Here is a 21,764-nt window from a genome sequence, read left to right as displayed (position 1 = left end):
TGTGGGCAAGGGTTATGTTATCGGGTTCTACGAATTTAAAGAAACCAACCACTCTACTTTCTTCTGAGAATAGTGATGAGAAAATATTTTTTTTCCTCCTTAAGATCTGGATATTGAAACCATAGCTCCCAGGAAAAGAGAATACAACAATACACTGGCATACTTACTTCAAGTGTACTCTGCAAATATTTGTCATGATACTACTTTACCTGGCCTTCATGGGGTGGGAAGTGATGACAAGGTATTTCTATTAATGAAGGCAAATTTCCCTCCAAACAGTAATTTATTACAACAGAGTTCAGTACAAAAATAATGGTGCTGAATGTGATTTGTTTCTATTATTGCCCCTACCTCTGATTAATAACACACATTTCCAGTTAATTTAGGAACTCAGCATGCCCTTTAATCTTGCATTGTTTCTATTGTCTTGCTGTTATGGAAAAATATATGTTTTATACTGGGGCCCATTTTCAATTACTATAAATTAATCCATTGGGGAGATAATGTACTACGTAGCCAGGACGTGTGAGTGAAAGGGCAGATGTATCATAGAAGAGACTGGAGATGCATTGTGCTAAAAGAGTGTGCACTGTAAATCTCCAACCTTCCTGTCTGTCAACTCTTGGTAACTAAAGCTTTGTCTTGGATTCTCTCCCAGGTACTATGAGACTGGGAGCATTAAGCCTGGAGTGATTGGAGGATCCAAACCAAAGGTCGCCACACCCAAAGTCGTCGAAAAAATTGCAGAGTATAAACGCCAAAATCCCACCATGTTTGCCTGGGAGATCAGGGACAGGCTTCTGGCCGAGCGAGTGTGTGACAACGACACCGTGCCCAGCGTCAGCTCGATTAACAGGTACAGATTTGGACAGCACCGATCAGCGGCTTTCGCCACTAGAATTTGCAGCATCTCCTCCTTTGGGTCATTTGCAAGTAATCTGGTTTGTGTTTGTTTCCTGGATGACTTGGGCAGCCAGGAGAGCCAGTGGTTGAGCACCGGGGCGAGTGTGTGGCATATTATGAACAATTGCTATCACCACGCAGCCTCGCGGCCGCATCCCGCTCCCGACCTGCAGTTCTTTTGCTGGGAAAGTCCCACGCTTATTCGAATTGAGCCCCACGCTCACAGGGTTGGATTCAGCAGCAAGGGATTTCAGGATATAAACATTTCCTAGGGATAAGGTCGAGACCACCAGTGACCTGAACTATTGGTGATCTAAAAAAGGTTTGAATTCACATTCGGCCGAGGGTGGGAAGAGTGAGGTCTAGTGGTTAGAGCATGTGAGCATTTCTGGATTCCCTTAGGCCAGATTCATGTTCGGTGGGGTAAGGCACTACTCACCTTGAGTAAGGCTGATGGAATCTGGTCTGTAACCTTTATATGCCTCAATTATCCACCTGTAAAATGAGTGGTAAATTTACCCACCCAGAGGGGTGTTTTGCGAGTTAATTAATTTTTAAAAGAACTTTAAGGAACCTCACATGCAAGGTACTACCATGAGGCCTGATCCTGTACTACAGGAGCATTGCCATTGACTCTCATGGGCACAGGATTAGGGCCCTGTAGAGGTACAAAGTATAATTATTTTTTTTCAAAGTGCTCCACCTAAATGAATCTTAAGCAGAACTATTTAGGAAACCAACACTCCCTTGCACGATGGATGAGATTCTAGCTCACATCGAAGAGAAAAACGAGTGTTCATCATGACAGTGTTGAGAAACATCTTGTGAAAAGTGACAAAAGTCAGTAACAAGTGTTAATGGAAGGGATACGAATCCCCTAAACATTCTAGGTGGTAAGCAACAGCCCTTCATCCTCTGCAGTATTCTTTTAGAGGGTTCTTCATAGTTGACGATACAGGGTGTAGACATAAAACCCCTTTTACATTTAAATTCAAAGACTGTGTTGGGCTGTGAATCCATTGTGTGTGTGTGTGTGTGTGTGTGTGGTTTTAAAAATCAAGATAGTTTTCATGCAATTTCATCCAAATCCCCAGAATGCAGCTAACTCTAAATTTCCATGTGTGTCTAGGGTCATGTAATAAATAGATGCCATATTATTTTGTATGTCTGTTTGGAGATCTCAACCTGGATGCCCTTGTGGAATTGCCCCTGAAGTATTAATAATCTTTGCCATGATAACATGAAAAATAATGGGTGGCCCTGTACCTCCAAATCAAATGTTATGTGACAGATTCATGGGAATAAGTGCAAAGACTGGGTAGACAATTCAAAATGTTGAATGGTGTCTGCAGTTTCCTAACTGGAGTGAAATCCTAGCAGCATTCAGTAATACTGAGAGATTTACAGATTTGGGCAAGAAGGAGACTAGTTTGAGAAACAGAACAGAAACTGGGGGCTGAAAGAAAATCTTAATACTTGGTGTCCTCAGATAACCGAAGGGCAGCTCCACTCCCACTGAAATCCGTGGGCGTCTTGCCATTGTCTTCATTGGTAGCGTGATTATTATTTTTAATTATTGGACCTTCGGGGTCAGGGCTTCATTGTGCTGGGTGCTCTACGAACACATAACCAAGAGACACTCCCTGCCCTAAAGAGATTACAACCTAACTAGGCCTCTCGCATGTTTTAATCCAGTTTTCACATTTCACTCTTTTGTTGCCTCCTCTACCACCCTAGTGTATTTCTCGTACCAATAATATCATGGAGTGATCCTGTTTACATGTCAAAAAGTTGTGCCATGATTTGGAAGCCACTCCATTTGGTGGAAATCTCATCCTTTCTCATGCATCAGCAGCTGTGGCTCAGAACCTCCCTTTGAAATGCATTCAAGCTTTTTGCATTGCTTTGTTTTATTGGGCAGAATCGTTTTTGCTACCTTACAGCCCCTTCCTGCTGTTCAGGACTTGCAATTGCATGTAAGGAAAACCCTACCTATGGCAATAAGTCGGGAATCTGCTCCAAAGACGTGGGGCCCCAATTCTGCAGTCCGTTCCTATTCAGCTCAGCACTCTCTGGGACGCAAGCACAGGATTAACATTAAGCAGATATGTCAACGCCCTGCTGTGTTGGGGCAGTAAGGTCTGACCCTGCACATCTTTGCTCATGTAAGGTAGTCTCACTGCAGTCAGTGGACTTCTCAGGTAGTTAAGGACTACTGTTGTCACTGGGTTTGCTGGGTCTGTCTCTTTAAAAGCAGTTCATCTCTGAGAGCCCTGTGGGAAGACTACCCAGTCAGAGGATGATCGTCTGACATTCCACTGCATGGGGCCTATAGTCCATAGCAGTCTCCGACCCCAGCTCCAGAACAGGAGCCATGGGGCTGGGGCACATACATAGGGTAATGTGAAAGTCCCCATTTCGTTTTAACTATTACACGCAGGATTTGTTTTTCTCTAGCCCTTGGCAAAGAACAATTCCCAAATTCTAAAATGGTAAAGCACAGAATTTACTAGTGAAAACCATCAACACGAGCAGAGCGCCACAGTGCAGACGCAGGGCAGATATAATATACGCTCATGCACATTACATTCCTACATGCGTATGTTTGTTCACAGGGCACATTAACATGACACAGGGTAACATTTTCAAAAGCACCTAAGTGACTTAGGAACATTTTCAAAAGTGACTCAGGGGCAATTTTGAAAGGTATTGCGACACCTAAAGATGCAGGCAGGTACCTAGTGGGGTTGAAAATGGGTTCTGGGTTTATAAATCACATAGATGATTTTAAAATGTAACCCTCTATCCATTGACTTTGGATCCCCATCGGAAGCTGTTCAGTAAGAGCTCTTGCTTCTGCTTTGTGTCGTAAGTAGCGATAGACAATGGCTGCACAGCCCACACGTGGAATAAATGGAGGAGAGTCATGCCATATCCCCATTCCACCTGGCCTCCCTGCTTCAGGGGAGGGAGGGAGGGAGGGACGAAGGAGCCAGCCCAGTGCTGCTTGCAGTGAAGGCAGTGCTGCACCGGGGAGCTGGCTGGCACGCTAGGCAGACTAGCCTATGCAGTTTCTTACCCCGGGCTCATCACCATAGCACAGCTGAATGCCTTCTAGTACAACATGCTTCAAATAACACCTGCCAGGTGTTTGTCACATTGATTAATGCCCGACCGGAAGATACTCAGATACTATGGTGATGGGCCCAGGAGAGGACCCTGGGTAGAAGAGAATTCAGAATTTGGGATGGCCTCAATTCATACAACCAATACTTGATAATATTAATTAATATTAATCATAGGAGACTCCTCAGCAGGAGCAAATTCGTGACAATAAGGTTTAATTAATCATAATTATTAGCTTCACTCATGTAATCTGCAAGCTCACTGGCTGCTTTATTATCCGTTAGCCTGCCAGAAATAAAGATATTTACATGTAAGAAGGCCCTGAATTCTCTTGATTCCTTCTGACAGCTCAAAATCCTTGTGCAAAGTGTTATTTCCTCCCCTTCCCTCTCGTGCCGATGGATCTCACTTGAGGGGATCAGTCCTGCTCCCATACTAAGATCAGTGGCAAAGCTCTCACTGGCTTCAGTAAGACAGGATTGGGCCCCTGCTCCAAAAGTCCTGGCTTGTTGCTGGGGGAAAAGAATGCTGGCAGGCACTGGCCGGCTTGGCCCCACCACTGGGAATGTAGTGATTAGAACTCAGCACCCGGGGCCGCTTCCCATTCTGCAGCTTTCAGGGCCTGATGGGAGAGGCAGGGAGGGAGTCAGTTCCTACGTTAGGGAGCACATCTCACCAGCTATTTCTGCTCAGGAGAGAAATATGGGGAGGCCGTGTGATTAAGTGCCTAGTGTATGGGGCTGGGATTCAGGAGACCCAGACCTGGGATTCTATTCCTGGCTCTCTCACTGGCCTGCTGGGAGATCTCGGGTGAGTCATTTCCCATTTCTGTGCCTCGGTTTCCCCTTCTGTAAAACAGGGATCATGATACTGACTTGCTTTGTAAAGAGCAGCAAGACCTTCTGATGAAAAGCTCCTTATATAAAGAGTTAGGTGTTGTTACTATTGTGGTCACTACTGAATGGTTGTAAAATAATAGAAAAAGATCTAGTGGGAACAGATAAAAATTCTGCAGAAAACTGATTTTACATAAAAGGAGTCTGAATGATAAAGCCCTGATCTGAGAATAATTTTTAAGCTTCTTCCTTTTGCTATACGCACAAATGCAGACCCCCACTATAACTTTACACAGTTGGTCCATGAATGAAGTTTTGGCATTCTTGGGTGAACATATCAATGTGCAAAAAACTGATGTAGAGAAAGGCATAAACTGGGAATCTAGCTTGTTAAATAGCTCCGGAAGAAATAATCCCCACAGCATGCTGTCAAAATAGTACAGAAAACATACAGGCCTACTATGAGAAGCATGTCAATGAACTATGTATTTAGCTGAGTCAAGACCACTGTACAGTTAGTCTTTGGGCCTGATTTTCCTTCCACTGAAGTTCATGGCAAAATGTCCATCTATGTCCTGGGCAGACGTCTCACACCCTGTGTCTTTCCCGTTAATACATTGTCACTGTCGTTTTTGCCAGCGCATTTCTGTTGCCTTTCTTGCTAACTGCCCCCTTTCCAAAAAGGCACCACACACCCTTTCATTTATGTCTCTGTGTCTTTCTACATCACATGCACAACTGCAACAGATGCTGCTCTCTGGGAACGCTGGTGTAAATTGGGAGTGACCCCTTTGAAATTCATAGAGTGACTCCAGATTTACACCGGTGTAAATGAGAAATCAAGATCAGAATCAATCATGATCATATGATCATCTATCCTGCTAGATGCCAGCCCACCACCACATCCACCCATCCCACTCCAAGATCCCCTGCCCCATGCCTGCGGCCGAAAAGAGGAAACCTCAGGGCCCCTGCCAACTGCCAATCTTCCTTCCTTTTCCTTCCAAAAATCCCTCAGCTCTGAAAGCCAGCGAGCATGAGCAAGAGACTCCATACCTCCTCCAAAAAAAAAAAAAATATATATCATATATTCATTTATTTATTTTATTTATTATGGCATTAATTGACCTATTGACTGATTGACTATATATCTATATCTCCATCCTCCCTCCCTCCACTTATCTTAATTAGTTAAAGTCGTCCTGTCCTTCCCTCACCCACTCCTTCCTCGGGCTGTTCCAGTATTGCACTCCCTGATGGTGGTTAAAACCTCGTAAAATTTCAAGCCTGAATTTCCTGACTGACAATTTATATCCGTTTGTCCTCGTGTCCACATTAGCACTGAGCTGAAATAATTCCTCTCCTTCCCTGGTATTTATCCCTCTGATATATAAATGAGACCAGAAGATGGTCTGAGGGTCCAGTTACAACAAGGTAATTATTGAGTTTTGATGTCTTGCATTTGGTCCAAGATTTGTTGCTTTCAGTGTTCCATTTGATTTGGGGTAAAAACTTCAAAAACGCCTCAGAGACTTAGGAGTGTAAGTCCCATTTTCAAAAGTGAAAAAGATTTTTAAAGGCATTTAGGCACCCAAAGATAGGTGATAGGTGCCTACTGGGCTTTTCAAATATGTTGGTGCCTAACTCTTATTGAAATCAACGGGAGTTCGGCGCCTGGGCACTTTTGAAAATCCAGCTAGACATCTACCTGTAGTTTCAGGCACCTGAAAACCTTAGGTGCTTAAGAGCCTAAATCTCAAAGGAACATGGGCTCCTAATTCACCTGGGCCCAGATTTTCAGCTGTATTTACTTGCTTTACTCCCATTGATTTCAAAGAGATTCCTAAATGCCTTTAAGGATCTGGGTCTTCAGCACTTTTGAAAATTTGGCCCTAGATCTGCCCAGCTGTCTGACTTTCACTGTGCTTCAATGAAATAATACAGGAAAAGATGTTTTCTTTACCATCTAAGTGTCCTGAATGGACAAAATACCTTCTGATGTTCTCCAGGCACTGCTATTATTTACCTGCAGTTTCTACAGTGTGCATGCATCATAGTAAGGAGCCATTTGTTTCTTTTCAACTACATGCAGGATCATACGGACTAAGGTACAGCAACCACCCAACCAGCAGGTCCCAGCCTCTAGTCACAGCATAGGTGAGTCGAACTTTTTTATATTAACAAAATAATATAATGGAATACAAATATTCTAAAGAACTTTTAATCATTCTTATGGACAGATAATTCTGCATAAAACACTTCAGCACACGTACTAATGCACCTTCTTTGTCATTTGGCAAGGGCTGAACATGGTAAATGAATTTTATAAATACTGCTAAAAGGTTTTGAATTTTACTGATTATTATGATAAATAGCTTTCACCGTGAGACAGAAAATTGAAATCTAAACCAACCCCCCCCCACTAATGGGGATCTAAAGAATGTCAGATAATTAAAGTAATAAATCAAGAAAGGGATACTTATTCATAACATTTTCTGCATCATTAGTCAGTAAGTAGTTTTGAATGTGTTTTTTTCTTCTATCAACCATCCCTTCTATAATTCTTTGTGCACTTGCAGTCTTGGGTGAAGAGGTACCAAAACTTTCCAAACTTTCTTCTCCTGTTCTTCCCTTCTCTTTCCTAATGCAGATGTTCAGGCCGGAGCAACGTGCTCCAGCCAGGTTCTGATGCTGCTTATGTCAGGAGACAGCAACCCCGATTAACACATTTTTGTGGTTAATGGAGTTGATGGCCTCAGCCCAACTTTCTTGTTCGTGGAGATTTTCGATCTCTCTAAACATTGTCTTAGGCAACTGCATGTATGTCGCATATGCTCCCTTTGTAGGCATGTTCACTCAAATAATAAGGCGGAGCATTCCTCATTTGAAATGTCCATTTCCCACAGCATTTCATGCCTCCTGACGTGCAGAATGTAACAAAGGCAGTGAGCGGTGGACATTATTTACTTCAGTTGAACCAAGATTTGTCTTTTACAGCTAGTCCCTAGGAGGTTAAACTTGGGTTTGCTTTCTAAGTAGCAAGGTGTTCCATGAAGGGTTGCTAAAGGAAAGGGAAGGGAAAATGGCCTTGGGGTGACGGTACAAGACTTAGGCAATCTGGGTTCTATTACCATCCATGCTACAAAATGGGACTTCCATTAAGCACCTTGCTTGTGGGTCTGGTAGCTCATTCTGCAAGTAGCCCCGGTGGGATAAGGTACTGCTCAATGTGAGGAAAGGCAGCAGAATCCCTGCATTAGTGTCCTCATCTGTAAAATGGGGATAATGCTCACTTCTCAGGTGTGCTATGAAGTTAAACTGAGAAATATCTGGGAGGTGCTTTTTGCGAGACTCAGTTGGAAAGTGCCTGGGCGTACTGCTATATCCAGACATTTGGAATTGTTTTATTAAGACAGTGACTCTAAGAGCCTCCGATGAAGAAAAGCAGCAGCTAGCGTGAATGATAGTTTAAGGCTCGATTGTGTTACCAGTGAGCTCAGGAGCAAAACTCCTGATGGCTTCAGAGGAGCCTTTGTTTATACGGGGCAAATCCTGACTCTGCTTTGCTCTGCACAGACGGAGGCTCGGTGGTTCAGCTGGATGCTGTGGCCGCCGAGCACAAACAGAGTGCTGACTCTCCCTGCTGGCACTGTGGGATTAGCAGCTGTGGGATGGCAGTGTGACAGCCCATCCCCTCCTGCATCCACCCCACTGCCCTGGGCCAAAGGATGTGTGTATGCTCATGCTTCCCTGGCCACAGGGAGGGAAGGAGAGTCAGCTGTGGAGAACCTTAAAGAGGCCCCAGTTGGGCACAGCAACAACGCTGGCTGGCATCTCCAAATTTACATTAACCACTCCCTGTAGGACAGGTCAGTACCCCACCTGCCCTACTGGGGACATTCTGCCAATGGGAAGCAGCTTTAATTCATGTCCTGGACAGCTCCTGGGGGCTTTAGCTCCAGCCTCTCCCCAGCTGGGCCTGCTCACGTTGTCTGCTGTGCTCAAAGGCTCCTGGCAGGGGAGAGGGGTAGCTCAGTGGTTTGAGCATTGGCCTGCTAAACCCAGGGTTATGAGCTCAATCCTTGAGGGGGCCGTTTGGGGATTGGTCCTGCTTTGAGCGGGGGTTGGACTAGATGATCTCCTGAGGTCCCTTCCAACCCTAATAATCTATGATTCTATGCTTGCGGGCAGGTAGATTGTTACCTCCTGGCTCTAGCACTGGCCACCTGGGTTCTGCCTGTTTGTGCTGACAGAATCCAGGCAGAGAATCATGCACATTGACTCATTCTTACCACACGCCAGGGTGGTGTATGAGGATGGATGGAGAAACCACAGGAAGGAGGGTAAGTGCTATGCCCATGGTTACAGAGGGAGTCAGTGCTGGGATTACAAACTCTTGGCTTGGGCACTATTTCCATCTGCATCCTTGGTCAAATCACTTAACCATCTTGCCTCAGTTTCCCAACTGGGGATGTTATTATTTAATTACTTGCTTCCCAGGAATTGTGTTGAAGGTTAATCAGTTTGTGCTCGCAAAGCATGTTGAAGATGTAAAGTGCAATCTATAAGTGCTAAGCATTATTATAATTACGGTTATTCTATCCATTCAAAGCCATTCCACCTCTTTAAAGCTGTAAACTGATAACCAGACATTTAGACAACGTCTTCTGATCTTGGTAATCCTTCTTCGAAAGGTTCCCGTAGCAGGGCCCTCACCTCATACTTTCCTCCTATTTAGTATTCTGTGTAATGCTGGCGAATGACTCCTCTTCCCCTGTTGCAGCCGCTGCCGTCAGGATGAAGGGTTTAATACAAAAGGCTCACTGAAGCACTCCGACGGTTAGGTTACCCACCCTGTGGTTCCCCCACTAATAATACATCAGCAGGCTTGGATTGTGGCTTCAGGTTAACTCCATATCATACTAGATTCTTAATTAGTGGCTCCATATGTAATGCTACATTTATTGTATAGAGAACGAGCCAATTTAAAAAAAGATAAACAGTAGATAAAGCACAACCTGAGCTTTGACATTTGTGAGGTGCATATATAAGGTGTTTGATGGGTGTGGCAGTGAGATGGCTTTTCAATGGCCCGCAATGGTCCCTAAGACAAGCACAGTAGGGAGGGCTCAGCCAGCGGGGAGGGATAGCTCAGTGGTTTAAGCACTGAGCTGTTAACTCCAGCAGTGTGAGTTCAATTCTCAAGGGGTCCACTTAGGGATCTGAGGGAAAATCAGTACTTGGTCCTGTTAGTGAAGGCAGGGGCTGGACTCAATGACCTTTTAGGGTCCCTTCCAGTTCTAGGAGATGGGTATATCTCCATATGTTATTATAATTGTTGTTGTTATTATTAATTGGAGCCTTGGAACCCTAGTCAGGGACTGTTGTGCTAGGTGCTGTACAAACACAGAGCGAAGAATGGCCCCTGCCCCAAAGAAGTTACACTGGAAGAATAAGACGAGAACAGATGGAGACAGACAGACAAGGGAGTGCAAGGAACCAATGACACAACACTGTGTCAGCAGGAAAGCCAGTGTGCTCAGCTCTCCCATGGCACCACTGCCAGATCCAACTATTTTATCACAACTCTCACAATCTTTGGTCTTTTTTGTAACGTCTGAGTTGCTGGAATCAGATTATGGCCTGAGAATCGCAGCTTTCGTTAACAAAAGGAGAAAGCTTCTAGGCCACATGTTGGGAGAGAAAAGGCTGCGACCTGACCCCTCAACACTCCGACACCCAGGGGCAAATAAAAAGGACCCCACGTCTTTTTGATTATTTTGTAAATCTAATGATTTTGGGGGCCTGACTCCTGATTTCTGAACACTGGTCTGCTGCCAGCCAGTGGTTTTAATGAACAGTGGATGCCAGGAACCAGAACCACTGTGGTACCGATAGAAGGGAAGCAACCTGAGTGGAGCACGGCCCTGAGGGTTACTTTAGGGCCCAAAGCTGCTTTCCTTGCTGGAGCAGGGCTCATTTGGTGGCCACGGCTCAATAGTCTTCAGAGTCCTGGGGGCCTTGTAGGCAATCTGAGGGCCTAGTGGCCAAATTAGAGTCTGTCCTTCTCTGGGTTACCCCTGGTTGGGCTAGGGGCAGAGGAGGGAGACCCAGGCCCTCCCTCTCCACTTGGTCCAGAGCAAGGGGGGAGGCTGTGTTTCCATCCCCTCTAGCTGATACCCCGGACCAGCCTCCCCTGGGCCACTTCCTGCCTCCCAGGGCACTCTTCCTTTTGGGGCGTTGTCCAGAGCAACACAAGGTTCTATTACCACGACAACCAAATACACAACAGACGTGATCACAGCCCTCTGCCTCCCTCCTCGAGGAGGCTGTTCAAGGAGTCGTTGTGATTCAGAGAGTCACTTGGGGCTGCCCAGTTCCCTTCCAGTGTCCAGTGATTTCCCCCTTGGAGAAAAAGGGTCAGGGCCCTGGCTGCCCCATCAGGCCTTGTCCCCTGTCCAGGTCTTTCCCTTGTGGATTCCTCTGTCCCAGAAGGTCCTAACAGGCTCCCTTCCTGCAGACAGCTTCTCCTTCCCTCTCCCCGCTTGATTGCCAGACTCACATTTTAATCAGGTCCTCCATTTGGAGCATGCTCCACGGCTGATGTGGGGTGGGGCCTTCTTGGCCCAGCACTGCTCCATCACCACTTTCATCTCAGTGGGGGGGGGGGGGGTCTGCAAACCCCATCGCATGTGCACACGCAAAGCCCCTACTGCAGGCAACTGTGTGTTTGCCACAAGCTATGCTCCATCAGCCCCTTTTCAAAACTCACGTGTCAGAGGAAACACAACAAAACAGGCATGACCATTCAGCTTCTTAGCTGGGGCACTGCAGAGTCACCTGAAATTGTTGTGGCTGAGGGTGTGGAAAGTGGTCCCAAGATGACTGGGATGGCAAGAGTTGTGGGCATGCTTTGGCTTTCATGTTTGTCTGCACGCTGACCGCTTTGCTTTTCATTACAGCCTCCACGGGGTCCGTGACCCAAGTCTCGACAGTGAGCACTGACTCCGCAGGCTCCTCCTACTCCATTAGTGGAATTCTGGGAATTACATCCCCCAGTGCTGAAAGCAACAAACGCAAACGCGATGAAGGTAAACGGGCCTATTTTCTCTTTGGTGGGTAGCACGTACTGAAAAAGGGGCGGGCGGCGTTAGAAAGATGCTCTATCTGCTATTGTCCTCAATATTCACTTTCTTAGAACTCACCATATCTAGTTGTGTCTGACATGGGTCCATGTAACCTGCTTTTGTGACTTAATCTGTTAATGTGGGAACTGTTTCTACCGGAGTGCTACTGCCTGGCCAGTTGGGCTGAGATGGGTCCTGAGACAACAGTGATGCTAAGGAGACATTGCCTCTGTGTGCAAGGTTTTCATGCTAGTGTGACTTCATCAATGGCAATGGAGTTTCTTCCAATTTCTACAGGTCTACGTGAAATCACAATCAGGCCCAGATAGTCTGCCCCTGCTTTACTTGAAGTCAATGGCAGCTAGAATGGAAGCAGGATTGGTCCTATGGTCGGGTGCCAGTATTCATATATGATAAAGCACTTGGGATGCATTGCATGTTATCAATGACTTAAGAACAAAACTGAATTAAACTAAGAAAGCTTCCCGCCCATCAGTGCCAATGGCAAGATACATTATTACGATGGCACAACACTGCACCTTGTTAAAAAATAAAATACAAACGAGGTGGGTTAGACTCGTCTGAGATCTGGATGGTTTATAGGAACAGTTTCCTTTCTCCAGCACTTCCCCAGCTCCCATTGACATCAGTGGGATTTTTGACAGGGAAGGTTGCACTGAAGACGGCTTGATTTTGCTTTGTACGGAGCATTTCCTGTAGGTTTTGCGTTCTTCTTAAGGTTCATAGTTAAATGTCACTTTGCAACCTGGATGTTGCTTTGATGAACACACTGCATTACCTTTAAAAATAAGGATACTTTAGGACAAAGGATGGGATATTCTGAGTTTGAATTTTTTAAAGATGCCTTAAATTATAACCGGCTCTTTCCTTAGAATCATAGAATCATAGAATATCAGGGTTGGAAGGGACCTCAGGAGGTCATCTAGTCCAACCCCCTGCTCAAAGCAGGACCAACCCCAACTAAATCATCCTTGAAGGGATGTTGAGGATGTTTCTTATTATCTAACCACAGGAGTTCCAGAGGTTAGGAAATATCATCAGGAGAACATGGCAGCCACACCCACCTATTCTAATCAAAGGAGTGGGACAATTTTAACCCCCGGGGCAAGTTTAGGGCCTGATCCTGTAGACATTGTTGTATGGGAGTGACTTCACACGTGTGTAAATTACTCGCAGGTGACAATGGTTGGAGGATTGAGGTCTCAGTTTGTTTTCTTTCTGTCCATTTGTTGCCACCCCGGCTGCTTAAACTACTAGAGTCGTTGCTTTTGTGCAACGGTGATCACAAAGCGCAGACACTGCAGCTCTTGACGAGGAGTCTGTTCTGCCAGCCATGTGCCTGCCCTGTTCATGGGATTTGCACACACACCTCAAGGGGAGAAATGACCCCGGAGTCTTTGTAAACTCTGGGGCAAGAAGGGAAAAAGCAGTGTTTTCTCGGTGGCCTTGAGCCTCCCAAACAGCCTGACAGGACATTTAAGCCAGTTATTCTCCTGTTCAATTCATTCCACTCTTTGTATGTACACACAGAAAATGAGCCTGACTTTTAAACAGCCCGGAGTGCCTGTCCAAGTCGAAACAACGAGTGCGTGTGGCCGTTCCCAGGGCTGCACAAAGCAGTCAGGTGCAGAGGGCCGTTTAAATCCTGGGACCATGGAAGTCAATTGCAAAACTCCCATTGACCTCTGTGGGGCCTAGATTTCACTCAGACTGTGGCTGGCTGCATGGATGCAAAGACTTTGTACATGCAGTTGCAGTAGGTGTGCACATCAATTAAATGTGCAGTTGCACATTTGACTTTTTGAAAATCAGGTCATAACTATACAAATAAATGTTGGCATTATAGTAGGAGCAGTAGCAAAATCTGTAGTTAATTAAAGATGCATAACCATCTACCGTGGTGATAAGAGCAGTATGGGAACCGGGACAGAAAATATAGAATCTCCATCCTACAGCCCTGTTTCCAGTCACTTGTAACTTTCCAAAACGTTCTCCTTTGGGGCCGACGTTTTACAGGGTTGATCTGTGCTGAAAGGTGATTTTTTAAAAACTTTGAGCTAACCTTTTCTGCAATGCATTAAGGGAAAAGCTGCATAGCCCCGAGGGTTTTGGAGAGAGGCAATCTCAATGTTGCAAACTCTCACAGAGATTTCACAATAGTTTCTTAAATTTCTCCTAAAGCCCCAGCTCCTGGCGCCACAGGAGAATCTCAGATTTCATTTATAAGAAGTAAACCCTCATAGCTGCAGAGAAAAGATTGAGAATGTGACTGTGAAAGGCTCAAACCCAGAAGGCTACCCATCCCCGGTACGCCAATCTGCAATAGCAGTACTGCTATCTTCAGCTGCACACTGAAGCCGCACAGCTAACGGGCTCCCTCCTGCAGACTCGTTAAGTGGGGTAGACAGGGTGCTTTGGCAAGTGTCTAGTTAAATGGTTCCACTTTATGGAATTTCTTTTTTCTGTCTTAATCCCCCCTTCCTCCCAGTAAATTCCATTAACACCCTTCTCCCCGCACTAAGCGATTGTCACCTGTGTACAGTTAAGCACTCAAAATGCACTCTGAGAAGTTCAAAGAAGCCCCACTTTTGTATTGGAGACTCTAGGGTAATGGAATCATATTATATTGTATTATTTCAGGAAGAGGAAAATGTGATGGTTTAATGATGGACTGTATCATAATATATATGCACAAGGGGGCAGAGTTAACTTTGCTATTTACTGACTTTTGGGAGCTCAGCGCTACATGGTTAACGTTCTCATGACTTAGTTTTTTGACATATGTCTCTCTCAATATTGAGGGGAGGGGTCTGTTTGTCTATAGATCTCTGATAAGTAGAGCCACTGACTAGGTAACCATTGTAAATTGATCTAGGCTTCTGTCTGAGTGGGACAGTGAAATGCAATGGGTTCGCTCTTCAGCTCTGCAAGCTGTATCCAGCACTCAGTAGGATTCATTGCCTTTTTTGTTCCTCTCGGTCTGGACATTTTTTTTAGCAGCTGTCACCAGTCTTTAACCCAGTGGGTTGCTAGCCTAATAGCAACAGGGGCAAACCAAATCAGACAATCTTTATTGGCTTATACAGCTGAAGGTGCCATTCCCCCTCCCGCATTGTAAAGTAGACTTGGAGCAGATGTGCCTTGGTGGGGGATCGGTTGCTTTCACTTATAGTTAAAGGACATACTACTGGGGACTGACACAAGGAGCAGACTACACAGCAGCTAGACACTGGCTTACTAAAGAGAGATGCGATCGGCTTTCAACGTTTAACAAGGCAGATGCCGTTGGGCACGGTTCCTGTTTTGTTTTCAGATTCCCCTCTCTACCTTCGGTTGCTTCATTCGGATTTTCCCTGTGCGTAGTGGGAAGCCCGAGTGATGCATGTTGAGCAGATGGGTGGGAGGATGGAGAATGATCTAATTTTATCGTCTTCTAATGAATTCCATTCAGCTGAAAGGAGGCCATAGAGGGGAGCAGGCAGTGAGCGTGGGACCCACAAGTAGGTTAGGTTACATTTTAAAGACAGGTTTTTACAAATATCCCTATTCAAAGAAATTGTTTTATTCCATTAAAAGTCGCCTGCATTTTCAGAAATGACTAGGGGTTTGTGGTGGCTCAGTTCCTGAGTGTCCAGCCTAAGCCTTCATAAAGGGTCCTGGAATTCAGAATGTGCCGAGCGGCTGCCCTCCGAAAAGCAGCATCTCAAATGGGACCCTCCCCCCCAAAATGGAGGCTCCCAAGATCACTACTTGGTTTTTAAATGAAGAAACTCTTCTGTTTGGATTTAAACTTTCCCTGGTGATGTTTGCCACCAGGGGTGAACATAGATCAGATGAGGAGGGGGAGTTCTCCAGTTCTGGCTGCTGTTCTCATGTTCAGTTTTTCTTTTGGTGGTGCCGTGTTACGTTGTCTTGTGATGACAGGACAAAGCTACAGGAGAGACTAGGGGAAAAAGACATAATGTATGCGAAAGGAGGTTGTGTCCCCAAGCAGACTTACATCCAACCAAGGAAATGAATGTGTGTAGTGTGTATGCAATGTGTGTGTGTGTGTGTGTACAGTTGTCCTCTGTGTGTGTTTGTGCAGGGCACAGACATACTGTATGCATTACGTGTGTTTATGCAATGGGTGTGCATTTGTGCAGCGTGCATGTGTACTGTTTGCTGTGTGTTTGTGCAGCATGCCTGCACACAGTGTTTAGCGTGTGTGTTTGCACGCCGCATGCAGTGTTTGTGCAATGTGCACTGTACACAATGCATGTGTAGGGTGCCTGTAAGTGGTGTTCAGCGTGTGTTTGTGCAGTGTGCGTGTGTGCATGTGTATGCGTGCAGTGTGGGTGTGTAACATGTTTGTGCGGTGACTGTGTGTGTGTATAGCTCAACAGGGTCACGTCCCTGGAGGACCCCACAAGCCCATTTTTATAAGTGATGAGATTTTGTAACAAAACTCCAAATGGGTGCTGGCGCTCTGCCTCGGCAGTCACTGAACTCACCTGGCAGTTACTGCACGTGAGAAGAGGTTTAAATACGTGTTTTTAACAGAGAGATTTGATGCAACCGCTCTCTCTCTCCTCCAGGATTTCTCTGTCCGTCTCCCCTGGCCAGCAGGAGGGGCAGGCTCCCTACAGAGGCGGCAAAGGGGGCTCCCAGCTGGGACGCCTCTTCGTCTCCCATCAGGTGGTGCTGTTGCTACCCCTCGTGGCAGTGTGGCTGGGAGTCAGAAATCCCTCAGCCAGGCACTAGCTCCTCTTGCTGCTCCCACTGCAGAGTCTGCTGTTTGGTGGGGTCTCAGCTCACAGTCCAGGCTGCAGGGATGCTCCGGGGAGGGGGAGCTTTTCTTTTCTTTAACCCTGGCTTGTCACCGGCTCTCTGCACCACTGGGCTAGTGCATGAGACCTGCAAGTGAAAACGGCTATGCACCATGGCCTGTTCCCATTGGCCGAGCTGAGCGCTGTGCGCAGAGCAAACAAACCTACCTGGATGGAAGCACCTGTGATTTTGAAAACCGTTTCAGGACACACACTCCCAGGACACACACACAAACCAATCAAAGGCCAAGTGCAACGAGAGCAGGACTGCATCAAGGCCCTGTAATGGGTAGGGCCGGGTTTCCCTCCTTCCGGGCGCATGGATCATGTCCTCCCGGCAGGACCACGGCCACCAGCTGCTGTAACGTCCAGGCAGAGCGGTGGGCATGTCTCCACTGCAGTTAGCACATGGTGAGCAGGAGGCAGCCTGGCTACGGGCAGGAGTGTGCAGTGCTGGGGAGGAGAACGGGCCAGGGGATGGAAATCTGCATTCCACAAAGTGCTTCCATCACAGTGTGTCATTGCTGAGCGCAGGGCTAAGGGCCGATGCTATTTGAACTCTTCTTTCCCAGGTTATCAGAAGGGATCACCCCACATTTTTAGCCACTCATCCAGCTCCCCTGGCTTTTACGTAGGTCACCTCCTAAGAAGCACGCCATTGATTTCAGCCAGGACCATATTGTCCATAGCTCCCTCACCAGCTGGGGGTCTGGCCTACAGCTCTTCAGTGTACTTACCCATCCAGTGGGGTCTCATCCCTGGCCACACACTGCTTTGTCTGTCTGCCACTGGGAGCAAAATCTGCTGCTTTATTTATCTTTTGCTTCTCTTTTGCTGCCTATGCGCCAGGCAGCCCACTTGGAACATTCTCCCACTCACTGACCCAGATGATAACAATAATTATGATTTCCTCGGGCCAGCCCCCTCCCCGCTGTAAATTAGTGCAGCCCCAGTGACTAGGGCTCTGTTGACGTGCACCAGCTGTGGATCTAGCCCATCAATATTTCACCAGTGCCAGAAGTCGTCATGACACTGTAGAGAAGATGTAGCTCCTGCCCGAAGGATGAAAATCTCACAAAGTGCAGCCCTTACTTGCTCTGAGGAGCATTTACTCCCACGAGCAGTGCCACTCTTCGATGGCGCTGCTCCAGGGACTACGCTCGCCCCCTCAGGGCAATGGGCAAACAAACGAACCATGGGAAAAGCCGGCAAAGGAGAGAGGGACCGGCCTGGGTGAGGACAGATAACGCTATTCAGAAGCCGGGTGTCCTGGTAAGGCCAGGTGCTCTGGTGGAATGCTAGCGCTGTGTCACTGGGGCGGCGATGTTGCATGTGCAGCGTGTGAGTGTCTCTCCTTCCCTCTCTGCTCTTTACTGTTATTTTTCCTTTGGGAATGAGATAGTGCAAGAGAAGGCGAGCTGGTGGGAAAGGAGAGGAGGCCGGTGGCTGGGAGCTAGCTGAAGGAGGAGGGGTTGGGAGGGGAAGAACAAGGATCTGAGGGGTGCCGGAGGAGGGAGACAGCTCCAGCACATGATGGGCGGGGAGGCTTGAAGAGTGGCTGAGTGGAGAAAGCCAGAATGGGAAGAGCCAGAGGCGAGGGCTGAGACGTGCAGGAGCAGGGCCGTTCGGTGCATGAGGAGCTCTATCGATGGGAGGTGGAGGGAGCCAGTTGGTGGGGGAAGGAAGGCTGTCGACGCCACAGCCTGATTCTCTTGTCCTGGTATTTCGGGCAACTGCTTCCCAAGCTTTATAAACACTAAACGTGTCTCCTTTTGGTTTCCCTGGCGACTGAGGAGGCTTCTTTGTGGTCAAGAGACTAGGAATCTTCTTCTCCCTTCTGCACATGGACCAAAGGAGGGAGGGGAGCTGCTCTGAGTAGGTTCCTCTTTCCCTTCTCACGTGTGCCCAGGGACGGTGGTGTCTGCCCGGGTTTCCTAGGGTCATTTGAAATTAGATCACATTTATATTCCGGGATCCAAATACCAATCAGACATTAGGGCGCCCCCTAAGGAATATCACCTGACAATGGTTTACTGGCCATGTGTAATACAGAGAGCAGCTGGGGCAAACCCGCTTCTTGTCCTCACCACTGAGGTGAGAAAAGCCATTGCACCACATGGCTGGTTCTTCAGCAGCAGGGCCGGTGCAAGGAAGTTTCGTGCCCTAGGCGAAACTTTCACCTTGTGCCCCCCCCGCTAACCTCGCTCCCCATGGCAGCTAACCGAGCCCGCCACCCGGGGAGCCCGCCACCCCCCCCACCCGGGGAGCCCCCCCCCCGCAGCAGCTACACACCCTCTGCAGCTAACCCCGCCCGGGGAGACCCCCCCCACCCCGCGGCAGCTAACCCCGCCTGGGGACCCTGCCCCAGCTCTCCTCGCCTGAGGGGGCTTTTAGGTGCCCCCAACCCCTAGGTGCCCTAGGCGGCCGCCTAGTTTGCCTACATGGTTGCACCGGCCCTGTTCAGCAGGGTTTTCCTTCTAGACTTGCTCAGGTCGATTTCATGGAGAAAATAAGGGTTTGGTCTTTGAGAGACTTGTAGGTTCTAGTCAAGTTGGAAAAAACTCATTTAAGACCTTGTCATATTGCTGGCAATTAATGTTAATTGTTGGAAAGGATTTTGTGATGGAAAACACACGCAGGCTGTTCTGGTCAGCAAAATGGTGCAGTCTAGCTCAGAAGCCAAAGACTATGGACCAGATCTTGAGCTGGTGTAAATCGGCATAGCTCTGTTTCTACCAGGACCAGATATTACATGCTCTGGGCTAAAGCTGTCCTCGTAGGTGGACACCTGATATTCAGCATTTCCGTGCATAGGTATCTGTTGAAATAATTCACTGAGGAACGTAGCCTGTGAGGACATAAATGGTGAGGGAAGCTGTCAGAAGACTGGGCGGGAAAATGCAGAAGGTTATGGAGAGAAAAAATCATTCGCTGACGGAAATTTTAACATGTTATATTAGAGGTGTGCTCAATTAAAGTGCCTGACAAAACTCAGTGACAGCACTAGTATGCTGGGTTCAGAAGGGGTCAAGTGGGGTTTAGGTTTACCAGAGAGTGAGTCAAGATTTGTTCATCATATGTGAGCAATGTTGTATAGCTTGCAAATTATTAATTTATATATATATATATATATATATATACTCTCTCACACACACAAACCTAAAAACCAAAGACATATGGCAAAAAAGGAATGGGAAAAATAGACATAGAAATGAAACTGTTTGGAATCTACATGTAACCAGCGATGTGAGAGTAAAGAAGAACATGAGAAACAATGGATGTTTGGAATCTACTTATACAGTTAGCAAATCCTTAGTCACATGCGTATTCTTTACTCATGAAAATATTTCTGTTGAATTTAATGAGATGAAGATTCTGAGGGTCTGGGGGCATTGATTTAAATTCCTCCCTCATTCAAATAGTTCTTTGAGTTCAGTAATTCTTTCCAAATGTCTCAAAATACTATGAGATGATTGTTCAATGAATGTATCCATTCCCCAAAAGCAACTATATCTACACCCATACATTGAGAACAGCCTTTAATATGATTCGACTTGGACTTTACTATCTACATCACAATAATGACTCCATGCATGGTATTTCTAATGCAATCCACTGCTTGCTGGAATTATTTCAGAGAAACCATGCAAGCTAAAATGCTGGAACAAGATATTACACTTCCTGCTGTTGCCTTTATGGGCTTGATTTTCCACTCGGTTACACCATTTTTACATTGGTGTAACTCCAGCGGACTCTAGGGAATTACACTGATATAGGGTTGCTGTTAAAAGGCGGAAAGTATTTAAAGTATTAGTAGCACTTGGGCCAGATTCACCAGTGTGCTCTGGCTGCTGTGAGCCGTTCCAATGAGGCAAAATAGTCATTAAACCAGGCCTAACTGGCCACTTAGCTGTGTTCATAGTTACCCAGTGTCACTGGAGCTGTGGCAAGCAGCTAGTGCACCCCAGTGAATCCCTGCTCTGCCCTGTCAAGGAGTGCTAGGCACAGGACAGACCTGTTATCCAGGTTGGATGCTTGTCATCTCCAACACCAGTCAACGTCAGCAGTCTAGTCTCGATTCCCTAGCTGAACTGTGAAGCACTTGTAGGATTTTATCCTGCTGCTTTCGGATGGAATTAACATTTAAAGTCTCTCCCAGCTACATTACAGATCGGTTGAGGCGCTGTATAGGCACATTCCAGGAGTTGCATTGTATGCACTGTGGGGTTGCATTAGAGAGTGATAGATTTGAGGGCCAGGAGGGACCATTGTGATTGTCAAGTTTCACCTTGTGCACAACACAGGCCGTAGAATTAAAGTATGAACTTCTGCCACTTGAGCTAAAGGACAAAGTCCAACTATCTCCTTCCTTCTGAAATTAGCTGTGTTTCCTTAAGTTTGGACAAATGACATTAAATGATTTATTTGTACAAATCTCCTGTGTGAAATAGATCAGCCTCTTTCTATGGTTGCCAATCATTAGATTATATTTTCCCAGTGTTTTCCAAGAGGATTTATCCCATAGCTGGTGCCTATCATTCAATCAGTGGAATATGATTGTTGTCTTTGTTGTATAGTAGCTTCAGTTTGTGTGTGGATGTACATTGTCATTAAGTTCTTTGTTATCAAGTTCTCTCCAGTTGTTGTTTTTGTTGTTTTTTGTTCTGAAGTCCATTTATAAGAGTGATGGTTGGTAGATGTACATTTAAAAAATTCACATTTTTGGTTTTTCCCCGTTCTCCCAGACAGTAGAATGAATGAAATCCAGGGATTATTTTCTGTTGCTCATTTTTAATTTGAATTTGAATTTAATTTTTTTTTTTATTTTTCCACTCTGTAACCTTCCAAAACTTCCTCCTCTTTGGAAGAGCTGGAGAGCGGCCAGAGGAAAAATGAAACGCTGCTCCTCTAACTTTGCTAAAGCATGAGAAGTTTTGAAACAT

The 21,764-nt window shown here is 46.3% G+C and overlaps 1 protein-coding gene across 5 annotated transcripts in view; it reads left to right on the top strand.

The window, feature by feature from the left end:
• Positions 1–21,764, top strand: part of PAX5 (paired box 5) — a 224,138-nt gene that overhangs the window by 22,088 nt on the left and 180,286 nt on the right. For all 5 annotated transcript variants that reach the window (XM_039545497.1, XM_039545495.1, XM_039545496.1 and 2 more), the window contains exons 3-5: positions 659–856; positions 6,958–7,022; positions 11,828–11,956. In XM_039545497.1, coding sequence (XP_039401431.1) covers positions 659–856; positions 6,958–7,022; positions 11,828–11,956 — 392 coding nt within the window. The remainder of the gene's footprint in view (positions 1–658; positions 857–6,957; positions 7,023–11,827; positions 11,957–21,764) is intronic.

Source organism: Mauremys reevesii, linkage group 6 (genome assembly GCF_016161935.1).
Source record: "Mauremys reevesii isolate NIE-2019 linkage group 6, ASM1616193v1, whole genome shotgun sequence".
NCBI lineage: Eukaryota > Metazoa > Chordata > Testudines > Geoemydidae > Mauremys > Mauremys reevesii.
Note: the sequence above shows the minus strand (reverse complement) of the source record. Positions and strands in the feature narration are given on the sequence as shown.